We start from the raw sequence: 23,170 nt of genomic DNA, 5'->3' as shown, positions 1-23,170 counted from the left end.
AACTAATAAATGAGAAAAAAATTGTAAATATTGGAATTTTGAGGCTGGGTATCCTGATGCACACCTATAATCCCAGGAACTCAGTATGCTAAGGCAGGAGGATCACAAGTTTGAGGCCCTAAGCAACTTGGTGAGATTCTATCTCCAAGTAAAAGGGCTGGGGATATAGCTGAATGGTAAAGTACCACTGGGTGAAATCCTCAGTACAAAAAAAAAAAAAAGAATTTTGCATTTTATAGCCCTTTCATAAACCCACAGATCTGGGTCAGGAATTAGCCAGAATGACAGACAAGCATGAGGAATGTGCCTCCTTGTGGAAATACTCAACACTGCCTATGAAATATCCTTGCTAAAAACATTCAGTGGGACTCTAGTCACATAAAATTAAAGTCAGAGGAATATGTTAAACGACACCACAGGAATGCAATGACCAAATTCCAGAATGTAGGAAACTCTGCAAGACAAATACCTTATTTCTTCAATAAATAAATTGAACACAGAAAAAGAAAGGACCTCTCCAAATCCTGCCTATTCCACCTCCCACACTTTCAAAACAAAAGAGAGAGGCAAAAGGAGAACCTATCGGCTAAACATAACAATCAAGTGCAAAGGCAGCCCTTATTTGGATCTTAATACAAACAAACACATTATAGTTTTTTAATTATGGAACAATTGGGTATGTTTGAATACTGACTGGAAATTTGATAAAATGAAGACATTTTTGTTGATTTTTAAGGTATAATAATAGTATCATGGTTACATACCATATAAAGATGCCCCCTCAAGGCCACCACCTCCCTACAGCTGTACTGGTACTGGATATGGAACCCAGGGCCTCAGGCATGCTAGGAAAACACTCTACCACTGAGATAATTAATCCCCAGCTCCATTTAGAGTTCTTATCTTTTAGAGAGACATACTGAAATGTTACAGATGAAGCAATAGGGTGTTTGAAATTTGCATCAAAATAATCCAATAGAGCGTGGGCTACATGAGGGGGGGTTGCTATCTTATTCTCTTTAATTTTGTGAATACTTGAAATTTTCCATAATAAACAGTATCAAGGGAAAAAAAGCTAACATTGACTCATTTTCATTCTTTCTACATTTTTGCTACTAAAAAAAAAAACTACCACCACCAACGCTGAACTTGGTAGTTTGAACCAGAGAAAGGCAATAGGCTAAAAGGTGTTGTACCAAAAAAAAAAAAAAAAAAGAAAGAAAGAAAAAAGAAAAGAAAAGTTAATACTTCAAAATATTTTTTGAATTGAGGTGAAATTCACATAATATAAAATTAACTAAAAGTATAGAGTTCAGTGGTATTTGATATATTCACAACGTGTAATTGCCTCCTCTAAAGTTCTGAAGCATCCATCACCCCAAAAGGAAGGCCCATATCCATAAAGCACTCACTTCCCCAGGCCCTGGCAACCACCCATCTGCTGTGTTTCTACTAATTTACTGATTCTGGATATTTCCTATAAATGGAATCATCCAATGGGGACCAACCTCATAGTCGCCGTGCTCTGTCGCACACCAGACGCTGGCTAAGTGCTAGAGGTAAGATGAGGAAGAGGACAGACCTGACCCCTGCCTTCATGGGGCTTACTAGAGGGACATTATTCAAATAAACACATACAATTCACTAGCTAACTGCAAATGTGCAAATGATGCAGAGAACAAAACCCATGGGAAGGACAAATGAGGGGGCCTGATCTAATCTGGGGAAGGAGGGAAGGCTTCTCTGAAGAGAGGACATCTGAGCTGAGCCCTGAGGAATGAGCAGGGGCTAAACCAGGGAAAGAGGAGATTAACAAATGGTTGCCAGTCAGAATGGAGCTGTGGAAGGCAAAGTGGGGGACTGAGAGGTATAGACAGAGGAGTCAGGAAAGTTGATTTGGTTTATTTTTGTTTTTGTTTTATTAGCCAAAGTCCATGGTTTACATTAGCGTTCACTCTTTCTTTTGTACAGCTTGCTGGGTTTTTAACAAATACAGAATGGCATGAATTCGTCAATGACAAGCATCATACAGAACAGTTTTGTGGTGCTAAAAATACCCTGTGCTTCACATATTTATCCCTCCCTGTCCACCACCCCCTCCCCAGATGTTGGCAACTACAGATCGTTGTTCCTATCTTTGGTAGTTGTGATTTTACTAAAATGTCATATAGTCGAAACCACAAAACAGGTAGCCTCTTCAGACTGCTTTTTTTTCCACTTGGCAATATTCATTTAGGGTTCCTCCTCGTCTTTTTATTCCTTGTGAGTGTGTTGTGCATGTGTGTGATAGAGGTGGTGATAAAATAATATAACATAAAGTTGTCATTTCAACCATTTATTTTTATTTATTTTTTTGAGACAGGTTCTCACTATGTTGCTCAATCTGTGCTCAAACTCCTGAGATCAAGTGATAGTCCTCCATAGTTTGGGGATGACAGGGATGTGCCACTGTGCTGGGCTGCCACTGTAGCCATTTTTAAATGCACAGTTCAGTGGAATTCACATAGTTGTGCAACCATCGCCACCATCCACCTCCAGAACTTAGCTGATTCCTTTTTATTGCTTAATAAATTCTACCATATGAATGTACCATGGTTTGTTTATCCACCCACCAATTGATGGAAGATTTGTTTTTAAACAAGACCACCAGTGGGACAACCAATTGGCAGAGGCTACTGCTGCTGCCCAGGCAAGAGAGGATAGTGGGGGCTGGGGATGTGGCTCAAGCAGTAGTGCGCTCGCCTGGCATGCGTGCAGCCCGGGTTCCATCCTCAGTACCACATACAAACAAAGATGTTGTGTCCGCCGAAAACTAAAAAATAAATATAAAAAAAAAAGAGAGAGAGGGAGAGAGGATAGTGGCTTCTGCTGGGGTGAACTCAGTGAACAAATGAAAAGAAATGAGTTGTCACTGGCAAGACCTGCGGATAGATAGTTAGTGGGGTTGAGAAGTTAAGGATGAGATACAGCTTTCTGGCTTGCGTGACCAGGTGGATAGATGGTGGTATCATTGACTGAGATGGGAAATGGATCTGGGAGAAGGCCATGAATTCAGCTTTGGATCTGAAGTGTTGAGTTTAAAGTGCCTGAGAGACATCCAAGTGGGCGTGTGATGTGTCCTATGGGCTTAAGGGCCTAGAGCACAGACCTGTTCCCTCTCACTCTTTCCCCTCCCCACCACACAAGTTATTCTCTGGGCCTTATTTCTGTTCCTGAACTGGCTAAGTTCCCTCCATCCCAGGAACCACGGCACTGCTACTCCCTTTGCCTGGAACCCTTCTGCCCCGAGAAGGTCACTTGTCTAGCCCCTTCTATACATTCAGATCTTACATCAAACATTGCCTATTCAGAGAATCCTTCCAAAAACCCAGCTAAAGTCAGTGACAGGAGAGAGCCTAGGGATCTCACTGGTCAAATTGTGCTGTAACAGTGAGACAGGGGGAAAAAAAAAAAAAAAAAAAAAACTTCCAAGGATAAAGAGGAAATTCAGACAAGAAAAGACTGGTTAACAGGTCCAAAATTACAGTTAGAAATAAGGAACAAGCTGGGCATTGTGCCCAAGTTGTAGTCCCAGGGATGCTGAGGTGGAAGGATCACTTGCGCCCACAAATTCAAGACCAACCTGAGCGACATAGTGAGATCCATCTCAAAAAAAAAAAAGTTCTAGAGTCTATAGCACAGTAGGGTGACTAAAGTTAATAATAATTCATTGTGTATTTCAAAATAACGAAAGAAAGGATTTCAAATATTCTCTCCATGCAGGCAATGGATAAGCTAACAACTTTGATTTGATCATTACACAATGTACACATATATCGAAATAGCACACTATATCCCATAAATATGTGCAACTATCATGTGTTAACTAAAAATGATTTTTTTTAAATTCCAGAAACTTAGTGCTTACAACAATAAACATTCATTTCTCACCCAGAGGTCTGCAGGTCAACTCGACTCAGCAGGGCTTTTCTGAGCTGGGCTGAGCTCCAGGCTGTGGGTCATGCATGGCTGCCTCACATGTCTTCTCATTCTGAGACCAGCTGAAGAACCCCCCCACAACACTGCCTGGAGTTCTCATGGCCAAGGACAGTTGCTCAAGAAGTGGGAATGGAAACATTCAGTACCTTAGAGCTGGCCCCTGTCATTTCCACACATATTCTCTTGGCCAAAGCAAGTCACATGGCTAAGTTCAATATCAACAGGGTAAGGAAGTATATTCCTCCCACAGTGGGGAGGTCTGGAGGAAGTAAATATTTGCTGAACAATAATATAATCTAGCAAATGACCCAACTCTATTTTTCCTATATGGCCATGTTTATTGAGAAATACCCTACTCTTACAACGTAAGATTTTCTATAAATGAATGAGTGCATGGGAGAATGTGCCTTTCCAGGCAGGAAGATCGTGTGTGTGTGTGTGTGTGTGTATGTGTGTGTGTGTGTGTGTTTTGTGTATTACTGGGGATTGAACCCAGGGACGATCTACCACTGAGCTATATCCCCAGCCCTATTAATTTATTTTTCTTTTGAAACAGGGTCGTATCTTACTAAGTTGCTGAGGCTGGCCTTAAACTTGCAATCCTCCTGCATCAGCCTCCTGAGATACTAGGATTACAGGAGGGTGCCAACACACACCAAGCTTCGCTCCACTCTTCAAATGAGGAACGAGAGGCTCAGAGAAAGGAAGTGACTTGCCAAAAGTTATAGAAACCACCTGTGGCTTTTCTGGTGCCTACAGCTTAGTTCCCCCACATGTGGGAAATGAAGCAGCAAAAAGCTGTTTTCAGGGTAGCAAGGCTATATACCACCTATTTTTGTCTTCTCACCGAGACTTGATTGACAGACACATAATCAGGGGTAAGTCCACCAGAGCATCTCCTTGCTGATTCAATCTCAGTTCTCACTTTGAAGCCAGGTAGGACCCTGATTCATCATTTCCAGATCTCCAAGTCCCAGATGGCAGATGTGCATTGAATAGGTGAGTCATTGGTACCTTGGTAGTTTTAATTGCTGACTAAGAGTTCCATGAATTCTCTGTCCTGCCCCAACTGTGCCTTCCCCTAAGGTACAAGCAGTCACCTCTGCCTTTACAGGGACCTGCGGGATTGAACAGAATGGGACACACGGTGGAGCTTAAAAATGAAGAACAAGCAGAGGAAAAGTCTGGAAGGATATGCCTCAGATAAACAGTGAGTGATTCTTTTGAAGCAGGGCTACTTACGACTTAAGCTCTCCATTTTGGGACTTTATGTAACATTTGAACAGTTAATAATATTTTGCTTCTACAGATGTGACTACAGGTATGCTTCTGATTGCATAGGTTGCTATCATTAAGAAGAAAAAAATTGACCTGGAAATATTTTAAAGTTCATACTTACGTGCAGAAAGCAATTCCTGGCTGGTTGGTTGGGAAACTCCTGAAAATCTTCTTCTTCCAGAATCCTACTCCCACACATTGTCAGAAAGCTGTTTTCAGAAACACTGAGTCAATTCCCAACCACTCCTTCAGTCGGCAAGCCAGTGAACACCTACCACACGCCTAGTGCTGAGTGAGCCATCAGGGTGACAGGTGAACAGGCAGGGAAACAGGTGGTAGCCAGAGTCAGCAAGGCCCACATTCATACCATAGTTGACATGGATGGGGCTGACCATGGGCCAGACACCGTGCTAAGTGCTCTCCGTGGATTATCACATTTGATCCGCACAACAAGCTGATGAGGTAGGAGTTATTATTATGCTGCTTTACAGCTGTGGAAACTGGAGTGCAGAGAGGCAAAGGAACTTGCCCAAGGTCACAAACTAGCAGATGGTGGAACTGACATTTGATTCCAGAGCTTGTGAGCTTAACTGCTACCCCACACTGCCTCCCACAAGGAACTTGTCCAAATTCCATGACCAGTAAGTGGCAGAGTCAGAATTCAAACCAGGAAAGGTTCACCAGCCTCCCAAGAATATGCTCTGAACTGGTAAGTCGTCCTTCTCCCTTCCAAGCCTCCCCACTTCTAGATGCTGCACAAACATGCTGGGTGACCTTGGTTAGCCTTTCTGAGCCTGCTATCACTGCCACAAAATGGGAAGAATGCTGCTTACCCGAAGGAGCTGTAGAGAGGCTTATTTGAGAAGCCGGTTCCTCCGTGGGCTTGGTAGGCACTCGGTAGAGATCTGTGTTCTTCTTGCTTTCCAGGAGTTTAGTGCAATCGGCCAAGTGGACGCAGGAGCAAGTCTATCCAATAAGCTCTATGACTGAGATGTACTATGAGCTGGGGGCCAGGAGAGGGCAAGGAGAGGGTTAAAAGTCAAGGGTTGCCATGTATCCAGAAAACTCAGTTGAGGGAACACTGGAATAAACAATCCCCAGAAGGAGGGCAGTTTAGTTCGTCATCTTTCCTGTTTTCCAAGCCTGGCCCAGTCCCAGAACCTCTTCTTAATCTTGTCAGAATTTGGCCCTCTGCCCAGGAAGGAGCCATCAGGAGCCTCAAAGTGAGCCAAGTCTTCAAGGAAGTGATGTCTTTTGTGGGTCAAGAAGAGACGCCAGGAGTGGTGGCACACATTTGTAATCTTAGCTACTAGGGAGGCTGAGGCAGGAGGACCAAAAGTTTAAGGCCCAGCCTGGTAAAAATAAATAAAGGGCTGGGGATGTGTGTTATATCAGTGGTAGCGATCTTACCTAGCATATGTGAGTAAGGCCTCAGTGTACTGAGAGAGAGAGAGAGAGAGAGAGAGAGAGAGAGAGAGAAGGCACAAGAATCTTTCTGGGAGAGAGAAGGAGGCAAAGACAGAATCAGGGAAGGGTCTAGCCAGCAGACTAGTTCATGAACCAGTGGAGAAACTGAGGCTTAGAACAAAGCAAGGCTTACTGATAATGCTGGTGGCAGAGTTGGGACTAGGAGCCTATATTACTGGCTCCCAGAGCAGAGTCCTGTCCACTGCAAATGCCAGCTGCTCACCTGCTTCTTACTCCAGGACCACCCCCCTTTTCCCGCAACTCCTTCCAGTACCATCTCCCCTTACCGCACTAGAGACTTCAGATGCACAGCTATGGCTCCTGCGGATACTAGAGAAGGAATCAGCAGCTGCAAACACCTTAGTGGGCTTGTCCCTGTGGGAAATGAGGATGAGAGACCGTCTGAAAGAAGGAACCAGTGACTCCTGAGCACCTACTACATGTCTGTGCTGTGGCTGGCACCTTCAATACTTCACATCAGCTACTTCTCACACTAACTCTGGGAAGTAGGTTGCATCCCCATTTTGCAGATGAGCAACCTGGGGTTCATGGGAGAGATGCTTCCCTCTCAACTTTACCTGCAGCCCATAACTCTCCTCTGAGCTCTGGGCTGGGCTATCCACTTTGTTGTGGGCATCCACATGCTTTTCAAACTTAACTTGAATGATACTGAACTCATTAGCTTTCCCTCCCACAGACTTCTGGTTTCCCATCATAGCTTTGCAACTCAGAACCAGAATAGCTTTATCCTTCATCTACTCTTGCCCTGCTCCCGTCTCCAAGGAGTAGCCTGGTCCCACCTCTCATTCTATTTTCCAGACACTGACTTTCCTTAATGCCAAGGTTTGTAGCATAGTCCAGAGTTCATCACTTTACTCCTGGATGACTTCACCATTCTTCCCCCAGATTTATTTACACCCATCCATGCTACCCAAATGTTAGGGTAGTGTCAGGTATGGTGGCACATGTCTGTGATTCCCAGCTTCTGAGGAGGCTGAGGCAGAAGGGTCACAACTTCAAGGCCAACCTGGGCAACTTAGCAAGACTCCACTTCAAATAAAAAGGACTGAGGATATAGCTCAGTGTTAGAGCACTTACCTTGCATGTGCAAGACCCTGGGTTCAATCCCAGGGTCAGGAAAAAAAAAAGTGGGGGTGGTAATTTCCCTAAAATGCAAATCTGCCTAGCCTCACCCAGCTGAAAACCTTTCAGTGGTTTCTCAATACACTCAGGATAAACCTTTTACTAGAGTTTATCAGGTCCCAAAAGTCTTGTCCCTCACTGCCCTCTCTGGTCTCATATTGGGTCACTCCCTAACTTTTGTCCTCAAGCCTCAGACACCCTGGAATGCTTGCAGTTTCTCTTTTACTTCAAGGCCTTGGCACATGCTGTTTTCTCTGCCTTTGCTTGGCTAACTCCTTCTCATCTTTCAGGCCTCAGCTTAGTCACCACTTCCTGACCACCCCCCCCTCAAGCTTCATGAGCTGCCCCTCCAAAGAATTCCACAGTCCCCCTATACTTCCTCAGCTGGTTCCTGCCCCTCCCTCTCCCAAGCTCCTCTGCAGGCCAACAAAGCCTTCCTCACTGTCACAGATTGTTGGAGCAGCACTCTCCAAAGGAAATACAATGCATGCCATACACACATATACGTAACTTTTCCAGGAGCCACATTTTAAAAAGTAAAAGGAAATAGATGAAATTCATTTTAGTGACATTTTAATTCAATATTTCAAAATGGTATTTTAACATATAATCAATATACAAATTATTAGCATTTATTTCAAAATCTGGTGTGTATTTTATACCCAGTCAATGCTGATTTGAAGTAGCCACATTTCAAGTACTCAATAGCCCCATGTGCTTGTGGCTATCAGATTGGATGGCACAGTTTTGGAGGATGCTTAAAGCTAACTAATCTGTTTCCTGTTCTGGGGGAAACTAATTCTGAGAAATATTCATGGGTAGTCTGTAGGGGGAAAAATAAGAAAAGAAAAGATTCTATGTCAAATACATCTTGAAAACACTGACAAAGTGAAACAGGATTTTTATGCTAGTTAAAATTTAGTTAGTCCTCTCTGTGCTAACTAATCTGAGATACAATAATAGAAACAGACCAGAGAGCATATAGCATTTCCCCAACTTATCTGAGCTCAGAACTTTGTTTTCATAAAGCATTTCCAGGGATTAGTGTCCAAACGAATGTTCTTTGGCAAATTTTGTTTTGGTCACATCTTTAACTCAGGAGATCCCAAGATTCCCACAGGGAGAACTTAGGGTTCAAGAAGCCAACCTCAAGTTTCTCTGCACTCACAACCTGATTACTGAATTGACTAATTCTGGGAAGTCACAGAGGTCAGGACTAGGATCAGTGAGGAAGAAGTGCAGCATTTTTGAGCTCAGGCAAAAAGGTTTAGAGTGTGTGTGTGTGTGTGTGTGTGTGTGTGTTTAAACCACTTGAAACTAAGTTGCTAGAATGGTCTGGAAAATGCAGTAAGTAAGTGGCCTTGTGAGATGATGATTTTCTATCACTAAGAGTGATCAAGTCTGGATTTCTGTGTGGGGCAAGAGGCTCCTCCCCAGAACTTCTAATTTCCCTTTTTTAAAACTTAAAAAAAAAAAAAAAGCAGTAGTGGGCAGCAAACTGTGTCAGAGGAAGTGGTCAGACATGTTCTGGAACCTTTATAAAGAACACACTGAGATTCTGGAGGCTTTGGTGGAGGATTAATTTATAGCCAGAGTCCCTTTGAGACTACAGGTTCTTGGTTCAGTTCAGAGGATCCTTAATCCATTAGACACAGTCAACATCTGGTCATTGACTAATTGGATAAATCAGTCATCCATCACAATGTGTGCCTTGGTGGTAGACAAGAAGATGGTCTGTTTCTTTTAAAATGGCTTGTATGGGATAAAACCAGGCAAAGCCAATCAATACTATTGTAAGTCATCAGTACAGTGATTATCTTTGGGGATGATGACAGAAAAGAAGCACGCACAGGGTTTTTCAGGGTGCCGATCATGTTCTGTTTCTTGATTAGGTGCAGTTACATAGATGCATTCAGTTTGTAAAAATTCATCAAGCTCTACATTTTTGATATGTGCACTTTGGGGTATGTATAATACACTTCCATAAATAGTTTTAAAAATTGCTTTTGTGATGATGCACTACTTTATCCACTAAGAAAAAAATAGTGTGATTCTGATGAACCCAACTAAAATGATCGGGCTGGTCTGATTTGAGCTGGGGAAGAAGAGGTTAACCATTAATGAGATGTTTTTTTCCTGTAAGTTCTGAGCAGCATTTTTGATAGCTAAGAGGGCAACTAAAGGTTGGCTAGGCTTCAGCAAAGCCCCTAAGCATCCAAATCCAGAGAGCAGATGAAATCAGACCAGTCATCTTAGAACCTCCAGGTGCCCATCAATAGGATACCTGAAAGTACCCAGAAGCGAAGATCTTTAAAGATTGGGCTATGTGTCCCTATGCCTATCATGGGACCTGACACAAAGTAGGTGTCTTCTTCCCTCTTCTTCCCTAGATTTCAGGGATGGTGGTCCCAGAAATGCCCAGGCCTACTGTGAGAAGGAGGGCATTGCCCCATGAGGGGCCATCAAGGATCACAGAGGCTAACACACCTGGGTTTAGAATGGAAGGGGAAACGAAACCCTTGTATGGCTCACATGTGTTCAAACAGCTACAAAGAAGCCACCTGTGGTCAATTGAAGAGTGCTTGGGGAGAAGGAGGGAACTTTATAGAAGTGGGGGGAGGTGGCTAAAAAAGATGGATTTCAGGTGGTGAAGGTTGGGGAGGTCAATGAAAACAGCAGTTAAGAATAACAGGCAATACATCAGAGGGTGAGAGTAGGTTGGGGGAAAGGTAGGTTTCAGGTAGGGGAAATGCAGTATGTCAAAGAAAACAGGAGTTAAGCAGTACACCATTGAGCAAAAGAAGAAGAAAAAAAAACACCCTTGGGCATAGAACTTTTTGACATTGATAAAACATGTAGCCAAGCAGTTCTCTTGTCTGTGAAAATGAGACAATAATAGTTTCTTCCTCTTGGCGTGATTAAGAGGACAAAATCAATCCATGCATAAAAATTATACCAATCTTATCATTTCTATCAATAATAAAGGTATTGATAATACAGTAGGAAGAAACTTCTACTTCCAAAGGAGCCCAGGTAATTTGACTTGAGAGGAAATACAACTAAAAATCTAGAGGGGAGAGAATAGAGCAGCCAGAAAGGGGGCTCTTAAAAGAGGAACTCTGGAACTTCTAAGCAAATTCGGTGTTTAAGTATATACGTAGTTTGGAAGGAGGAGATGGCCCATAGCTGCATGGGTTTCTTGAGAAGTCCATGGCACAGTGCTCCTCTTCCCATAGTTTAAAAAGTACTGATCTAAGCTGGGTGTGGTGGCACATGCCTATAATCCCAGCAGCTAGGGAGGCTAAGGTAGGAGGACCACAGGTTCAAAGCCAACCTCAGTAATTTAATAAGGCCCTAAGCAATTTAGCAAGACCCTGTTTCAAAATACAAAATAAAAAGGACTGGGATGTGGTTCAGTGGTAAAGCACTTCTGAATTCAAACCCTGCCCCCTGCCCCCAAAAGAAAAAAGTACTCTTGAAGAAACAAGAGAAGGAAACAGATGAGACAAGAGACCCACAATCATCCATGGATGAAGTGGGCCATTTCTATAAGCCTAGGACACGGGGTTGGGAATGTTGGAAAGTATAGAGAAGAGGCAAAGGAGAGAGAGAATTCGTTGGAACAGAGGCTTAGAGAACCAAGCCAACTCCCAGTGGGATGGAATGGGAGTAAGTTCAGCTGTCACGTGACCCAGAGAAGGCTCACAGTGGCTATTGGCTGGGTGAGCGGCTTGATGGGCAGGCAGCCTGATCCAGCAGCTGAGGATTGCAGAAAGGCAAACTGCACATCTGGAGGGAGGGAATAAAAGGGACCTTGATTGTGTGTCTGGGAACTGTGGAGGGATTTCGAGGAGAAATTTTTTCCATGTGCCTGGGGTAAAGGGAAAGAATGACCAGCTAGTGAATAGTTTTTCCTATCTGAAGTACTTCTGACTCTGTGGGTATTTGTAAAAGGCATTCTGCAGGGGGAGGGGCACAACTGTTAGCTCTGTGGCTGTCTTAGAGACACTCTGCTGTGGAATGGGGTGGACAGAGAGTTTGCTAGTTGGCAGTTGTGAGCTTGTATCCTGGCTTGACCATTTCACTTATTCATTTATTCATTCATTCATGCAATAAATGTTTAAGCACCAAGGATGTGTCCAGCTTACTACTGGATGCCAGGGATGCAACAATAAATAAGAGATGGTGCCTGAGCTCAAAATTTTTACTTCTAGTTGGGTATCAGACAATGATCATGCAGTATGAAAGATGCAGGAACTTCTCCAAGACTCAGTCTCTTTTTTCTAGAAAATGGGAATCATGACAGACAGTCACGGCAAGCAGTTTCCTGGCACTTTCCATGCCCTGCTTGACACCTGTGAGAAGCTTATTGCTGCCCATAACTTACTTATTTATTCAACCAGTGTTAACTGAGCAGCCTACATGTGGCAGGTACTTCTATGGAGGGTAGGAGTCTAATATTTTAATAAAATATTAGATAAAAATCCCTCTCTTCATCAAGGTTACATTCTAGTAAGGGAAACAAACAACAAACAGATAAGCAAAATATGTAGTCAATTAAATGGTGACAAGTGCCTTGGAGACAAATATAACAGGGATGAGAAATGGGAAGGATTGAGGGGAAAAGGTTGTACCCTTAAATAGAGAAATCTCACTGAAAAGAGATGTTAGCAGGGTCTTAAAGTTCAAGAGAGGGGCTGGGCCATGGAGATATCTGGGAGAAGGCGGCTTCAGATAGAAAGACTCACAAATGCAAAGGTCTGAGGCTGGAGGGCAAATGCAAATGATAAGCATCATACAGAGACTAGGGAGGCTGGAACAAGATGATCAAGGTGGACAGCACAGCAGGTGAGGTGGAAGGAGGCCTTGTGGAGGAGCAGGTGGGGTTAGGTCTTGGGGGCCATTGTAAGGACTCTGACTTTACCCTAAGTGAGATGGGAGCCACTGGAAAGTTTTGAGCAAGAAGAGTGATGTGACCTCATACTCTAAAAGGATTTCTCAGTTTTAAAGGGTCACTTGTTTTGAGTGTGTGTCATGGGACCACAAGCACAGAAGCAGAAAGGTTAGTGGGCTCCTGCATTGAACCAGGTGGAGACAATGGAGGTTCAGGCTGATGTGGAAGCAAAGGGAGTAGCAAAAATATTTAGTACCTGGATACTTGAAGGTGGTGTCAGCAGGATTTGCTGACAGATTGTATACGAGGGGTGGGTGGGCAAGAGAAAGAGCAAAGGATGACTTTAAGTTTTGGCCTGAGCCATTAACTATGATGAAGAAGACCAAGGGAGTAATGGATTCTGGTAGAAAGATAGAAATCTGAATTTGGGGGACATTATATTTAAGAAGCCCACTGGAAATCCAAATAGAGATATTGGGTAGTTGGCCAGATATACAAATCTGAGGCTGAGGGGCAAGATCCTTAATATAGATTATAAATTTTGGATTTCTCAATGTAAAATTGGAATTTAAAGCCACACGAGTAGATATGATAGTGAATAAAGAGAACTAAGAAAAGAGGTCTGGGGATCAAGCCCAGGGACTCTCCAACATTTAGCAACAGTGGCTTCATCTGCTTTTAATTTGGGGGGGTTCCAGAGCTAGACTTAATATGCTGCAAAGATCTGTGCAAATATTTTCCCAATGTTCTGTCTCCTAGTTCTGAACACAAATGCTCACCAGGAAGGGAAAATTCTATGGAAGGAAAAAAATCAATTTAAAATAGATTGTGTTGCCATCTTTCCCAAATTAGAAAGAGAGCCAAGTTCTAGGTCAGTGGGAGGATTTGGAATTTTGGCATTGTTTTTCTCCCATCAAAATTTTGGAGCTGGACTCTCATGGAAGAGTCTTGCTGGCTTCCCTTTCCTGAGGGTTCTCCTACAAGGTCTCAGAATATTGTATTGTAGCTGATGTATTACTTTTCTATCTCTTCTACCAGGGATACTGTTCAACCTGGGAGACCATGTTGAACTGCTCACATTACTACACTAAATAGGCATCAGGAAATGTTAGTGGAACTTAACTGCTTTACGTAGCTTATGAAGGACATCCATCTTCCTGGGCTCTAAGTATCTATCTCCAGGTCCATCATCAAAGCTATTCTGCCAGACCCCATTGCGGGTACCCACAGCTGAGTCCTGGAAAAATACAGACCTCCCCTGCAGGCCTGGATTCTGTCCTTTAGTAGGAGAGTAGCCTCAAGGTCCCGGATAAGCCATCCTGAAAAACTAGTTCTCTTGAGTCAATCCTCAAGTGGTTTTGTGGGAAAGGGCCCAGAACCCTGGAGGGGAGGTTGAAAGCAGCTTGTGGTCTCTTAGAGGCAAAGGAGGCAATCTCCTCCAAAAGGACCTGTCTCTTTATCTGACCCAGAATTCTTGGCACATCAACTGTGCTTAGCATTGTTTTCAACGGGGTTGGGATAATCTGAAAGCCTTGAACTAGGAGTCAGCAGACCCTCTTGCTGGATATGAGTGTGTCCTGCCCATCATAAAACAAACACAAACCTTCTCTTAACTCCAGGCTATTTTAGTTGCTGCATCACCTTCCTTTTCCTGTTTATAGCTTAACCTCTTGAATGACTTGTCTAAACTTGCTATCTCTCCAGATTTGGTGGCGCTCGCCTGTAATCCTAGCTACTTGGGAGGCTGAGGCAGGAGGATCATGAGTTTGAGGCCAAAAAAAAAAAAAAAAGACTGGGGATGTAGCTCAGAGGTAAAGTGCCCTTGAGTTCAATCCGCAATACCAAAAAGCAAACAAAAAACCTTGCTATCTCCACTTCTTCACCTTCTCTTCACTTCCTAGCCCAAACCCAACCCTACAATAAGGCTATCCTTCCAGGCCCTCCCAAGTGAATTCATCTAGTCGAATCACTTCAGGGATCACCTTGATATGGACAACTTCTAGTACCTTTCCTGAGTTCCAAAGAAATATGTCCACCTGTCTGCTAGATATCATGACCCAACTAACCCTCAGACACTTCAAACTCAACATGTGTAGAACCGAATACTTTATCTTTCTCTCAAACCCGGCCATCCCCTTGTAGTCCCTGTCTTTGTGATTGGCACCTCCATTCACATCCTTGACTCTTCCCTTATGTCTTTCTCTGGCATATATAATAAATCACTGATACATCAACCACCCTACCACCACCCACACGTACTTCTCTCCATTCTCGAGTTTTTTTGTTTTTTGTTGTTTGTTGTTTTTTTTGCTACCAGGGCCATTGTCATCCTTGTTTCTGCCTACATGAAGACAGCCACCTTCTTAACTGTGGTCTAACAGCTTTCAAATCTACTTTCTATACCATAGGTAATATTTTCTAAAATTCATATTGATTATGTTTCTCTACTGCCTAAAACTCATAGTGACTTCCCATTGTGCTGAAGATAGATTGCAAACTCCTTAAGACAATTCAAGAGATTCTTTTGCGTAGGGCCTTGCTTACCCCTGTAACTTGTGTTATTATTCCATTTCTTTGATGCTGATAACTGAATATCACAGGCTGAGTATAATCTCATAAAGAAGAGAGGTTTATTTTGGCTCACAGTTCTAGAGGAACAAGGCTAAGGGACCACATCTGATGCTGGCAGAGTCCTGGGTTGGGCCAGAGCATCACTTGACAAGAGACAAGGAGTATGAGAGTGTGCCTGTATAGGCACGTGCATGTGTGCACATGTCTTGACCCTTTCCCTCTTTTTATAAAGCCACCAACATCCGATCATTGGGCTTCGCCCCAGTGACTTTAATCCCAATCACCTCTCAAAGGCCCCACCTCTAAGCACTACAGTCAGATTAAGTCTCCACCCTCCTGACACCTCACAATGAGGATTCAATTCCAACACACAAAGCCTTGGGGGACACACTCAAAGCATTTCCAAGCCATTACAAGCCCCAGCTCTCACTCCTCCTCCTCACCACCTACCCCTCAGTCATGCTGAATTGCCAGTGGCTCTCCCAGGTGAAGTGTATTCTCCTCGGCTTAAATCTTTCCCCACTAGTTCCCCTGGCCTCTAGCACTCGTCTCCCACCCTTGCCTTGTCTGTTCTTCCTCGACCTTCACCTGTTCACTTTTGTTTTCACCTTCAGGCCTGAGTTTCGGTGTCACTTCCACTGGAAAGCCTGGCCTGACACTTTAATTATGGATAGCAGCTCCTCTAAAGGGTTTCCCCAGCAAACACACTGTACTTTACCCCCAAAGCACTTATCACAGAAAGGGACAATTAACATGTTCCCTTGTCTGTTTCACCAACCAGGCCTGAGCTTGAGAGCAGGGACCTTGTCTTTCTGCTTCACAGCTGAATTCTTAGAACCAGGCATGGTACCTGGGTCTTGGGGTGTGTGTGTGTGTTTGTGTGTGTGTGTGTGTGTGTGAGTGAGAGAGAGAGAGAGAGAGAGATATGCAGGGAAGTCAGTAAAGGGGCAGGAGGCAATGAAAATCCAGGGAATGAGAGGCAGATAGAAGGCCTTGGGTAGATTCCATAGAAGTTTATGGAGGAAAGGCTCAAGAGTTAAGAGGAGCCAAGATTTTGAGACCGAGTAACTAAGAAGTAGAGCTATTCACTGAGCAGGGACCACAGAAGAGAAGGGGAAGTTCAAGGAGAAAAATGAACTCAGGACCTGAGGACTGTGGAGTCATCAAATGGATGCATGCAATAGACATAAGAGTAAATATTTCTAGAGCTCCAAAAAGAAGTCAAGGCTAGAGACATGCATTTTGAGAAGTTGCCTACTGAAGTCAATATTGGATCCATGAAGCTATCAAGAGGAGGGTATACAGAAAGAAAAGAAGGCTGATAATGGAACCTTTGAGAACACTGAAGTTGTGCTGGGAGAGGAGGCAAAGAAACGGCATTTGGAGAGATAGAGGGAAAACCAGAAGAATTATGGTCATTGGAGCCAAATGCAAAGTCTTCAAAGAATGTGCTCATTTACATCACTGGTTCTGCAGAAATGTAGAGAAGAATAAACCTGCTGCATTTGGAAGTTAGGGAGTCCCTGAGTAGGGTAGAAACCAAATCAACAGTGCTTAAGGGATAAGTAATAAAGTAGAAAACTCAGCAAGTGTTGATGGTCCTTTCCTAGGGATTCAGAGTCAGAGCTCCGTAGTCAAGCTACTTGGGCAAGTCAATGTTGCTGAGATTCCTTGTCTGTACAATAATGAAATTAGCAGTACCCCTTTCCTATGGTTATTACAAGGATTAAATGAGACAACATGTGTGAAGTACTTTGCACAGAGCAGAGCATGTGGCAAGTAACCAATTAAATGTGAGACATTATTTTTAACAAGGTCAAGGAGGGCAAGTGAAAGAGGGAAGCAAGAGGAGAGGTCACCATGCAGGGAACAGAAGATACTTGAGTGAGCCAGGCTCTGGGGAGGTGCAGGGTCAGACTGAGGATTTGGAGAGCACATTGTAGGGAGATGGGGATGTAGATTTTTTTTCAAAGCCTGATCTTGGCTAAGCTGTCACCTGCTATTTACTGAGTGAAGCTGCTACTTCTGTTCCATTCGGGGGACATCATGCTGAGTCAGGTTGGGGTTTCTCTCACTCCCAGGATCTTTCAGTGTTTTCTGGAACCCTGATTTCTGCCTCTCACTACCTGCTGTGCAGCAGGATGAGAGGGAAAGTTAGAGAGAGTGGCTGCCATCACTTCTCCTCGGGCTGTACCTGGACGAAAGCCAAAATCTTGCTGTCCCCTTCACAGTTAGCATCTTCACAGTCATTCCAAATGACCTGCATGGTTAATGATGCTTATGAAACACTACCAATAGTCTCAGTGGGCCTCCTAGCTCATCTGCCTGTCTCAGTGTCAGCTCCACAGTACTGTGCTTGTACCTATTCAAGCTCCCTCTGCTATGCTCACAGTCACTGGTATATCTTCATATTTATCTTCTACTGCATCCTGACCAAAACACCCATCATTCTCTGCCTTTGCATGTGTCGCTTTCTTCCTGCAATATCTTTCGTTTTCTTCCACAGAACTTCCCCTCCTCATTTTTCAAGAACATTATCCAACTGGAAGCCTCTCCTAATATTGCTCTCCCTGCTACCACCACAGTGAATTGGATGTACTTCCCTCATCACAGAGATCCCAGATGGTGGCTGGCCACTTCTTTTCTGTTATTTTTTGTACCTAAGCGTATCAGTTGGGAAATATGTCTGTCTCGTTATCAGACTAGGAATTCTTTCATAATTAGGATTAGGTCCTATTAATATATTCACAGGGTTTATCATAGGTCCAATTTATATCATAGTACCTATTATACCCTCATTCCTCAGGGAATATTGGTTGAATGAATAAATGTCCTCATCACAGCCAGGGTGTCTTTTGGCAGCAAGACAATGGATGTATGCAAAAGTGGATTCCCCTCCCTGCCCTAAGCCACATGGCCAGCTTCTAAATCCTTGTTGCCTGACCTCCTCTCATTCCAGAATTCAAGGTTTGCTAGCTTTCCTGTTGACTTTATCCTTTTAATTCCACATTTTTCCACCTTTGCTAAACAGTTTCATTACCTGCAGGCAAAGGGATATTTCTTATTACTGGGCTCTGGCCTGAATCACCTTTGTGGAGCTGCAAGCAGGCTCTTTTCTGAGGGTGTCCAAATTTTGAAAAGGGGATGTAGGGGCCAGGCAAGGTGATGCACACCTGGAATCCCAGCAGCTCGGGAGGCTGAGACAGGAGGATCACGAGTTCAAAGCCAGCCTCAGTAGTGCTGAGGCGCTCAGCAACTCAGTGAGACCCTGTCTCTAAATAAAATACAAAATAGGGCTGGGGATATGGCTTCGTGGTTGAATGTCCCTGAGTTCAATTCCCACTACCAAAAACAACAACAACAACAACAATGAGGTGGGGGAATGTAGGCTTTTTAAGCAATGCATCATGGGGAAGAAACTTCTAAAAGACACTGCTGTTGAAGAGGTGGCAAAGTCAAGGATATAATAGCACCCTAGGGGCAAAATGTCAGGAGGGTATTCAGGTGGCAGAGCATGAGGGTCCAAGAGTAGAGGCCAAAAGGATAGCAAACGCCTTGACCGTGCCCAGGAATCAAGGATGGTTTGGGATCAAGCATCATGCAGAGCTCTCAGTCTTGCGTGACCCAACACAGCTTGATTAAGCAAATGAGGGAATTTATTTAAAGGTACCAGAACAGAAATGCAACCTGGCTTCAGAAGAAAGTAGAAACAAGGTCTTGGATTTCTTCAGGGGCTTCTCTCTACGTGTTATCTTTCCTCTCCCCTCCCAATTTCACTCCTCTCTTTCAACTTTCTCAGGCCTTCTCCCCCTAATTTATATACTACAGATCTATTAATTGGAGAAGAGACCAAACTATTCTCCTTTTGGCATAATTTTAAAGCCTCAAAGATTTCAATCTGAGTGCCCCATTTTAGGTGAAGTTCCCATTGTGGTCCAAACACCTATAGCAGAGGAACAACAGTGCATTTTTGCATTCATGTATATTGTTCACTGATAACCCTGCAAGTCTGAGGAAAGGCGCCTGAAAAGCAGGAGTTGTCCAGGAAACTTCATAGGTGTTCAGTTCTGGGAGATAAGCCTTGGGTCTCTTTGATAAAAACAAACTCAAGAGAGTTAGAAGCAAATGGATGAGACTAAATCTTGTGCAATCACCTAGATCCAGCATTTTTGAATCCAGTGATTTCAAAGAGCCCAACTCAAGAGATAGACTGGATAAAAGTGTCTCTGGGCTCATATATGTTTGGAGACAGTGCATATCATGGCCCTCTTATTTGTTTGTTTGTTTGTTTATTTATTTTTGGTCCTAGGGATTGAATCCAGAGGTACTTTGCCACTGAGCTATATCCCAGCCCTTTTTATTTATTTATTTATTTATTTATTTTTGAGACAGGATCTCACTAATTTGCTTAGGATCTCCCTAAGATGCTGAGGCTGGCCTTGAACTTGCAATCCTCCTGTGTCAGCCTCCCAATCCATTGGGATTATAGGCATGTGCCACCGAACATAGCCACTAGGTCCTTCTTTTAAGTCACACAGGTATTAGCATATTGAAGACTCTGAGAAGTCCTCTGGTAAAAGATCTATTTAACTTTAAACATAATGATGTATGGATTTGTGCGTGAAGCTCTCCTTTTGGTGGAATGTCTATAAATCACCTACATTTCATAAAGTATGCTTTGGAGATAAGCCTACACTGTCAGCTTTGTTTTGTTTTAATAGCGGCTGGGTTGGTCCATGAGAAAACAGTCTTGACTTAAAGTAATATTTCCCAAATCTCATTTGACATTCCTGGAATTTGTCTTCTATTCCCCCTCTGTGTTATTCCTGGATAGTTTTTTATCTAAATCAGTCATTCAACTTTTTTTAACCTCATCCTAAGGAGTTATAACCATGAATTTGATATGGTGATTAATTTTTTTCTCAAACATATTGAAATAAATACAAAACTGTTAAAATTACAAAGTTCCTCTGTGCATAACCAATAATCTTCTCAAGTACTGGATGTAGTATGGGGTCATTGGTTTGAAGTGTCAAGAGTGGTGATGTGGGTTGGGGTAAGCCAGTTAACCTCTGTGCACTGCCAGTCACACATGCTGGAAGAGAAACTCAGCTTCTGATGATATGCCTGGAAAGCTGTGTGTCTATGTAGGAGGACCCTTGAGAGTCAGAAGTCTACTCTATTTTTACACCTACCTGACCTTCTTGGGAGGAACCTGGGAAGCAAAAGTAGATTATCCCTAGGCCCTTGGGTTTGGGGGTAAAGGTAAAGAGGTGGTAGGTGGTACCATTATTCTTGAAGGCTGAATTATCTTGGCCCAACTGAAGCAAGTGTGTGGGAGCCATATGCCTTACCTGCTGGGCTGAGATTAATTCTGAAGTGGAAAGAGTATGTAAAGAAACACCAAGAGCAATGTGAAATTGGTTCTGGCAGGTTGCTTCATAGAAAGAACATGGTTTTGGAAGCAGGCCAACCTGAGTTTGAATATAAGACATGTCACTTACTAGTTGTGTGCCCTTAAACAACTATTTTTTGTGGGGAGGTACCTGGGATTGAATTCAGGGGCACTTAACCACTGAGCCACACCCCCAGCCCTATTTTTGCATTTTATTCAGAGACAGGGTCTCACTGAGTTGCTTAACACCTCGCTTTTTGCTGAGGCTGGTTTTGAACTCTGGATTCTCTGGTCTCAGCCTCCCTAGCCGCTGGGATTACAGGTGTGCACCACTGTACCAGGCAACTATTTCTTTTTGATATCTATTAGATAATCACAAGTAACACCATTGTCCAGATGAGGAAACTGGGAATAACTTAATAGAGAGTAGATATGAATTAATATAAACTAATAGAGAGCAGAATGCAAACTTAGGTTTGATTCCAAGCATGTGTTTCTAATTGCTACATTACTCTGCTTTCATTCGCTGGTTGATTACCACGTCTGTAGAAGATCTGTTGCTGGGTGCTGGGGACTGAGTGCTAAGCAAGATGGACAAGTCCTCACTCACTCTTACAGATCTTGCATTCTGCAGGGGAGACAGACATTAAATCACCACTACACTATTATTAACTTAACAATTGTGATATATTTAAAATGAAAAAACTCGCTATGAGGGATACTTGATAGGCACATGAAAGCCTTATCAGGTAGTATAGAAGGAGGTTAGGGGAGAGGGGCAGGGCCATTTTTGAGAAAGTGATATTTATGTTGAGCTTTGAAGCATTCACAACTCACTCCAAAATATGATAGAGATACTTACAAAAACAAGGAATACATTAAAATATTAAATAATAGTGGAAGTGGTAATAGATGTAGCAAAATTTACAAAACTGACAATAGTTAGATTTGTATTTTGACAACATGACTTGAGCAACTGCTGGAGAAGTTTGGGAGAGGGCCAGAATGGAAGCAGGGACCCCTATTACCCTGGTTTTTCATTTTTTGTTGTTGTTGTTGTTGTTTTGTTTTATTTTGTAATTGTAGATGGATAGCATGCCTTTATTTGTTTCATTTTTAAGTGGCGCTAAGGATCGAACCCAGTACCTCACACATGCTAGGCAAGCCCTCTGCCACTGAGGTACAGCCCCAGCCCCATCCTATTGTAATAATCCAAGCAAGAGGTAATGCAGATTTCTGGCTTGAAAGCTGCAATCAGCCGGACTAGAGTGAAAAGGGGAGAAAATATTAGGGCAGGGATTTTTCTCAATAGGTGGAGAGGGGCTGAGCCCTGGAGGTGTTTGTGAGGCATCTAAGTGTAAATGTCAGGTAGGGTTGTATGTTACTCAGCTCTGAGACCCTATGACTTTTGTAAAATAGGAGGCCTCACAGATATTTTGAGGATTCAGAGCGGGGCATTCAGTAGTTACTGCTTAGATGGTTCATTTTCCCTACTTATCTCTCCCCAAAGCATGTTAGGGATACAGCAGTGGGTAAAATCAGGTCGTTGTTTACCAGTTCTGGTTCCCTTTGGTCCCCTGCATCGTCCCTTTCTTTCCTCAGCACAATTCTTGGGTCATCTTAGATGCTTAGTAAGTTTCGTACAACGAACAAAATGATACTAGCGTCCTGGTGACCCACGGTTACTTGCACGCGGTTGGAAATTGAAGCTAAACTGGATTCTTGGTTGAATGAAATATTAAAGAAATTTTTAAAGAAGTGTGTGTGTGAAATAATTCAGAAACTAGGGAGCCTGGACAAAGGCTGGGGAGGTGACTCCTCCAGCCAAACGGCTTCACGGCTGCGTTAGCATCTTAGGCGCTGGTGAGAGTCGTGGGGTCGTGGCCGCCAAGGTTTTGGCAACTTCCAGTCTCCCCACCTCTGAGGAGATCGGACGTCTACTCCTCCCGACCCAGCTGGGTCCCGCCGCGGCCTTTAAAGGCCCACCACGTGGCCGCGCCGCTGGCTCTGGTCCGGAGGCGGCGTCCGGGCAGCGCCTGCGCACTTCCTTCCACGGGGGTTTCGGTGTTCCGAGAAAGGGCGCCGCGAGAGGAACCGAAGTGTGCTCTGGGTGGGCCTCCGGGGGAGGAGTCGGCTCTTTATGCAAATCACAGCGGCGCGCGCGGGCCGGGGGCGGAGCTTGAGATGCCAAGCCGAGTCCGCCTTTCGAATTGCAAGGGGGCGGGCCTCAACCCTCATCCCCTTTCCGCGAGCGCTGACGTCGCCGACGTCCCATTTAAAAGCGGCCGCGCAGGCGCAATCAGCCGAAATGCGAACTTAGGCTGTTACACAACTGCTGGGGTCTGTTCTCGCCGCCCGCCCGGCAGTCTGTCAGCGTCGCCTCCGCTGTCGCCGCCTCAGCCGTTCCGGGATCTCAGGCCCGCCGCCGCTGCCGCTTACCGCAG

At 43.8% G+C, this 23,170-nt stretch overlaps 1 protein-coding gene across 1 annotated transcript in view; it reads left to right on the top strand.

Annotated features, from left to right (window-relative positions):
- Positions 1-5,157: 5,157 nt before the first annotated feature.
- Top1 (DNA topoisomerase I) overlaps positions 5,158-23,170 on the top strand; it is a 97,960-nt gene continuing 79,947 nt past the window's right edge. Inside the window, exon 1 of the mRNA XM_048810938.1 lies at positions 5,158-5,188. Coding sequence (XP_048666895.1) covers positions 5,173-5,188 — 16 coding nt within the window. The 5' untranslated portion in view covers positions 5,158-5,172. The remainder of the gene's footprint in view (positions 5,189-23,170) is intronic.

The sequence above is a fragment of the Marmota marmota genome, unplaced genomic scaffold (assembly GCF_001458135.2).
Source record: "Marmota marmota marmota unplaced genomic scaffold, marMar, whole genome shotgun sequence".
Taxonomy (NCBI): domain Eukaryota; kingdom Metazoa; phylum Chordata; class Mammalia; order Rodentia; family Sciuridae; genus Marmota; species Marmota marmota.
This window is presented reverse-complemented; position numbering and strand designations above follow the sequence as displayed.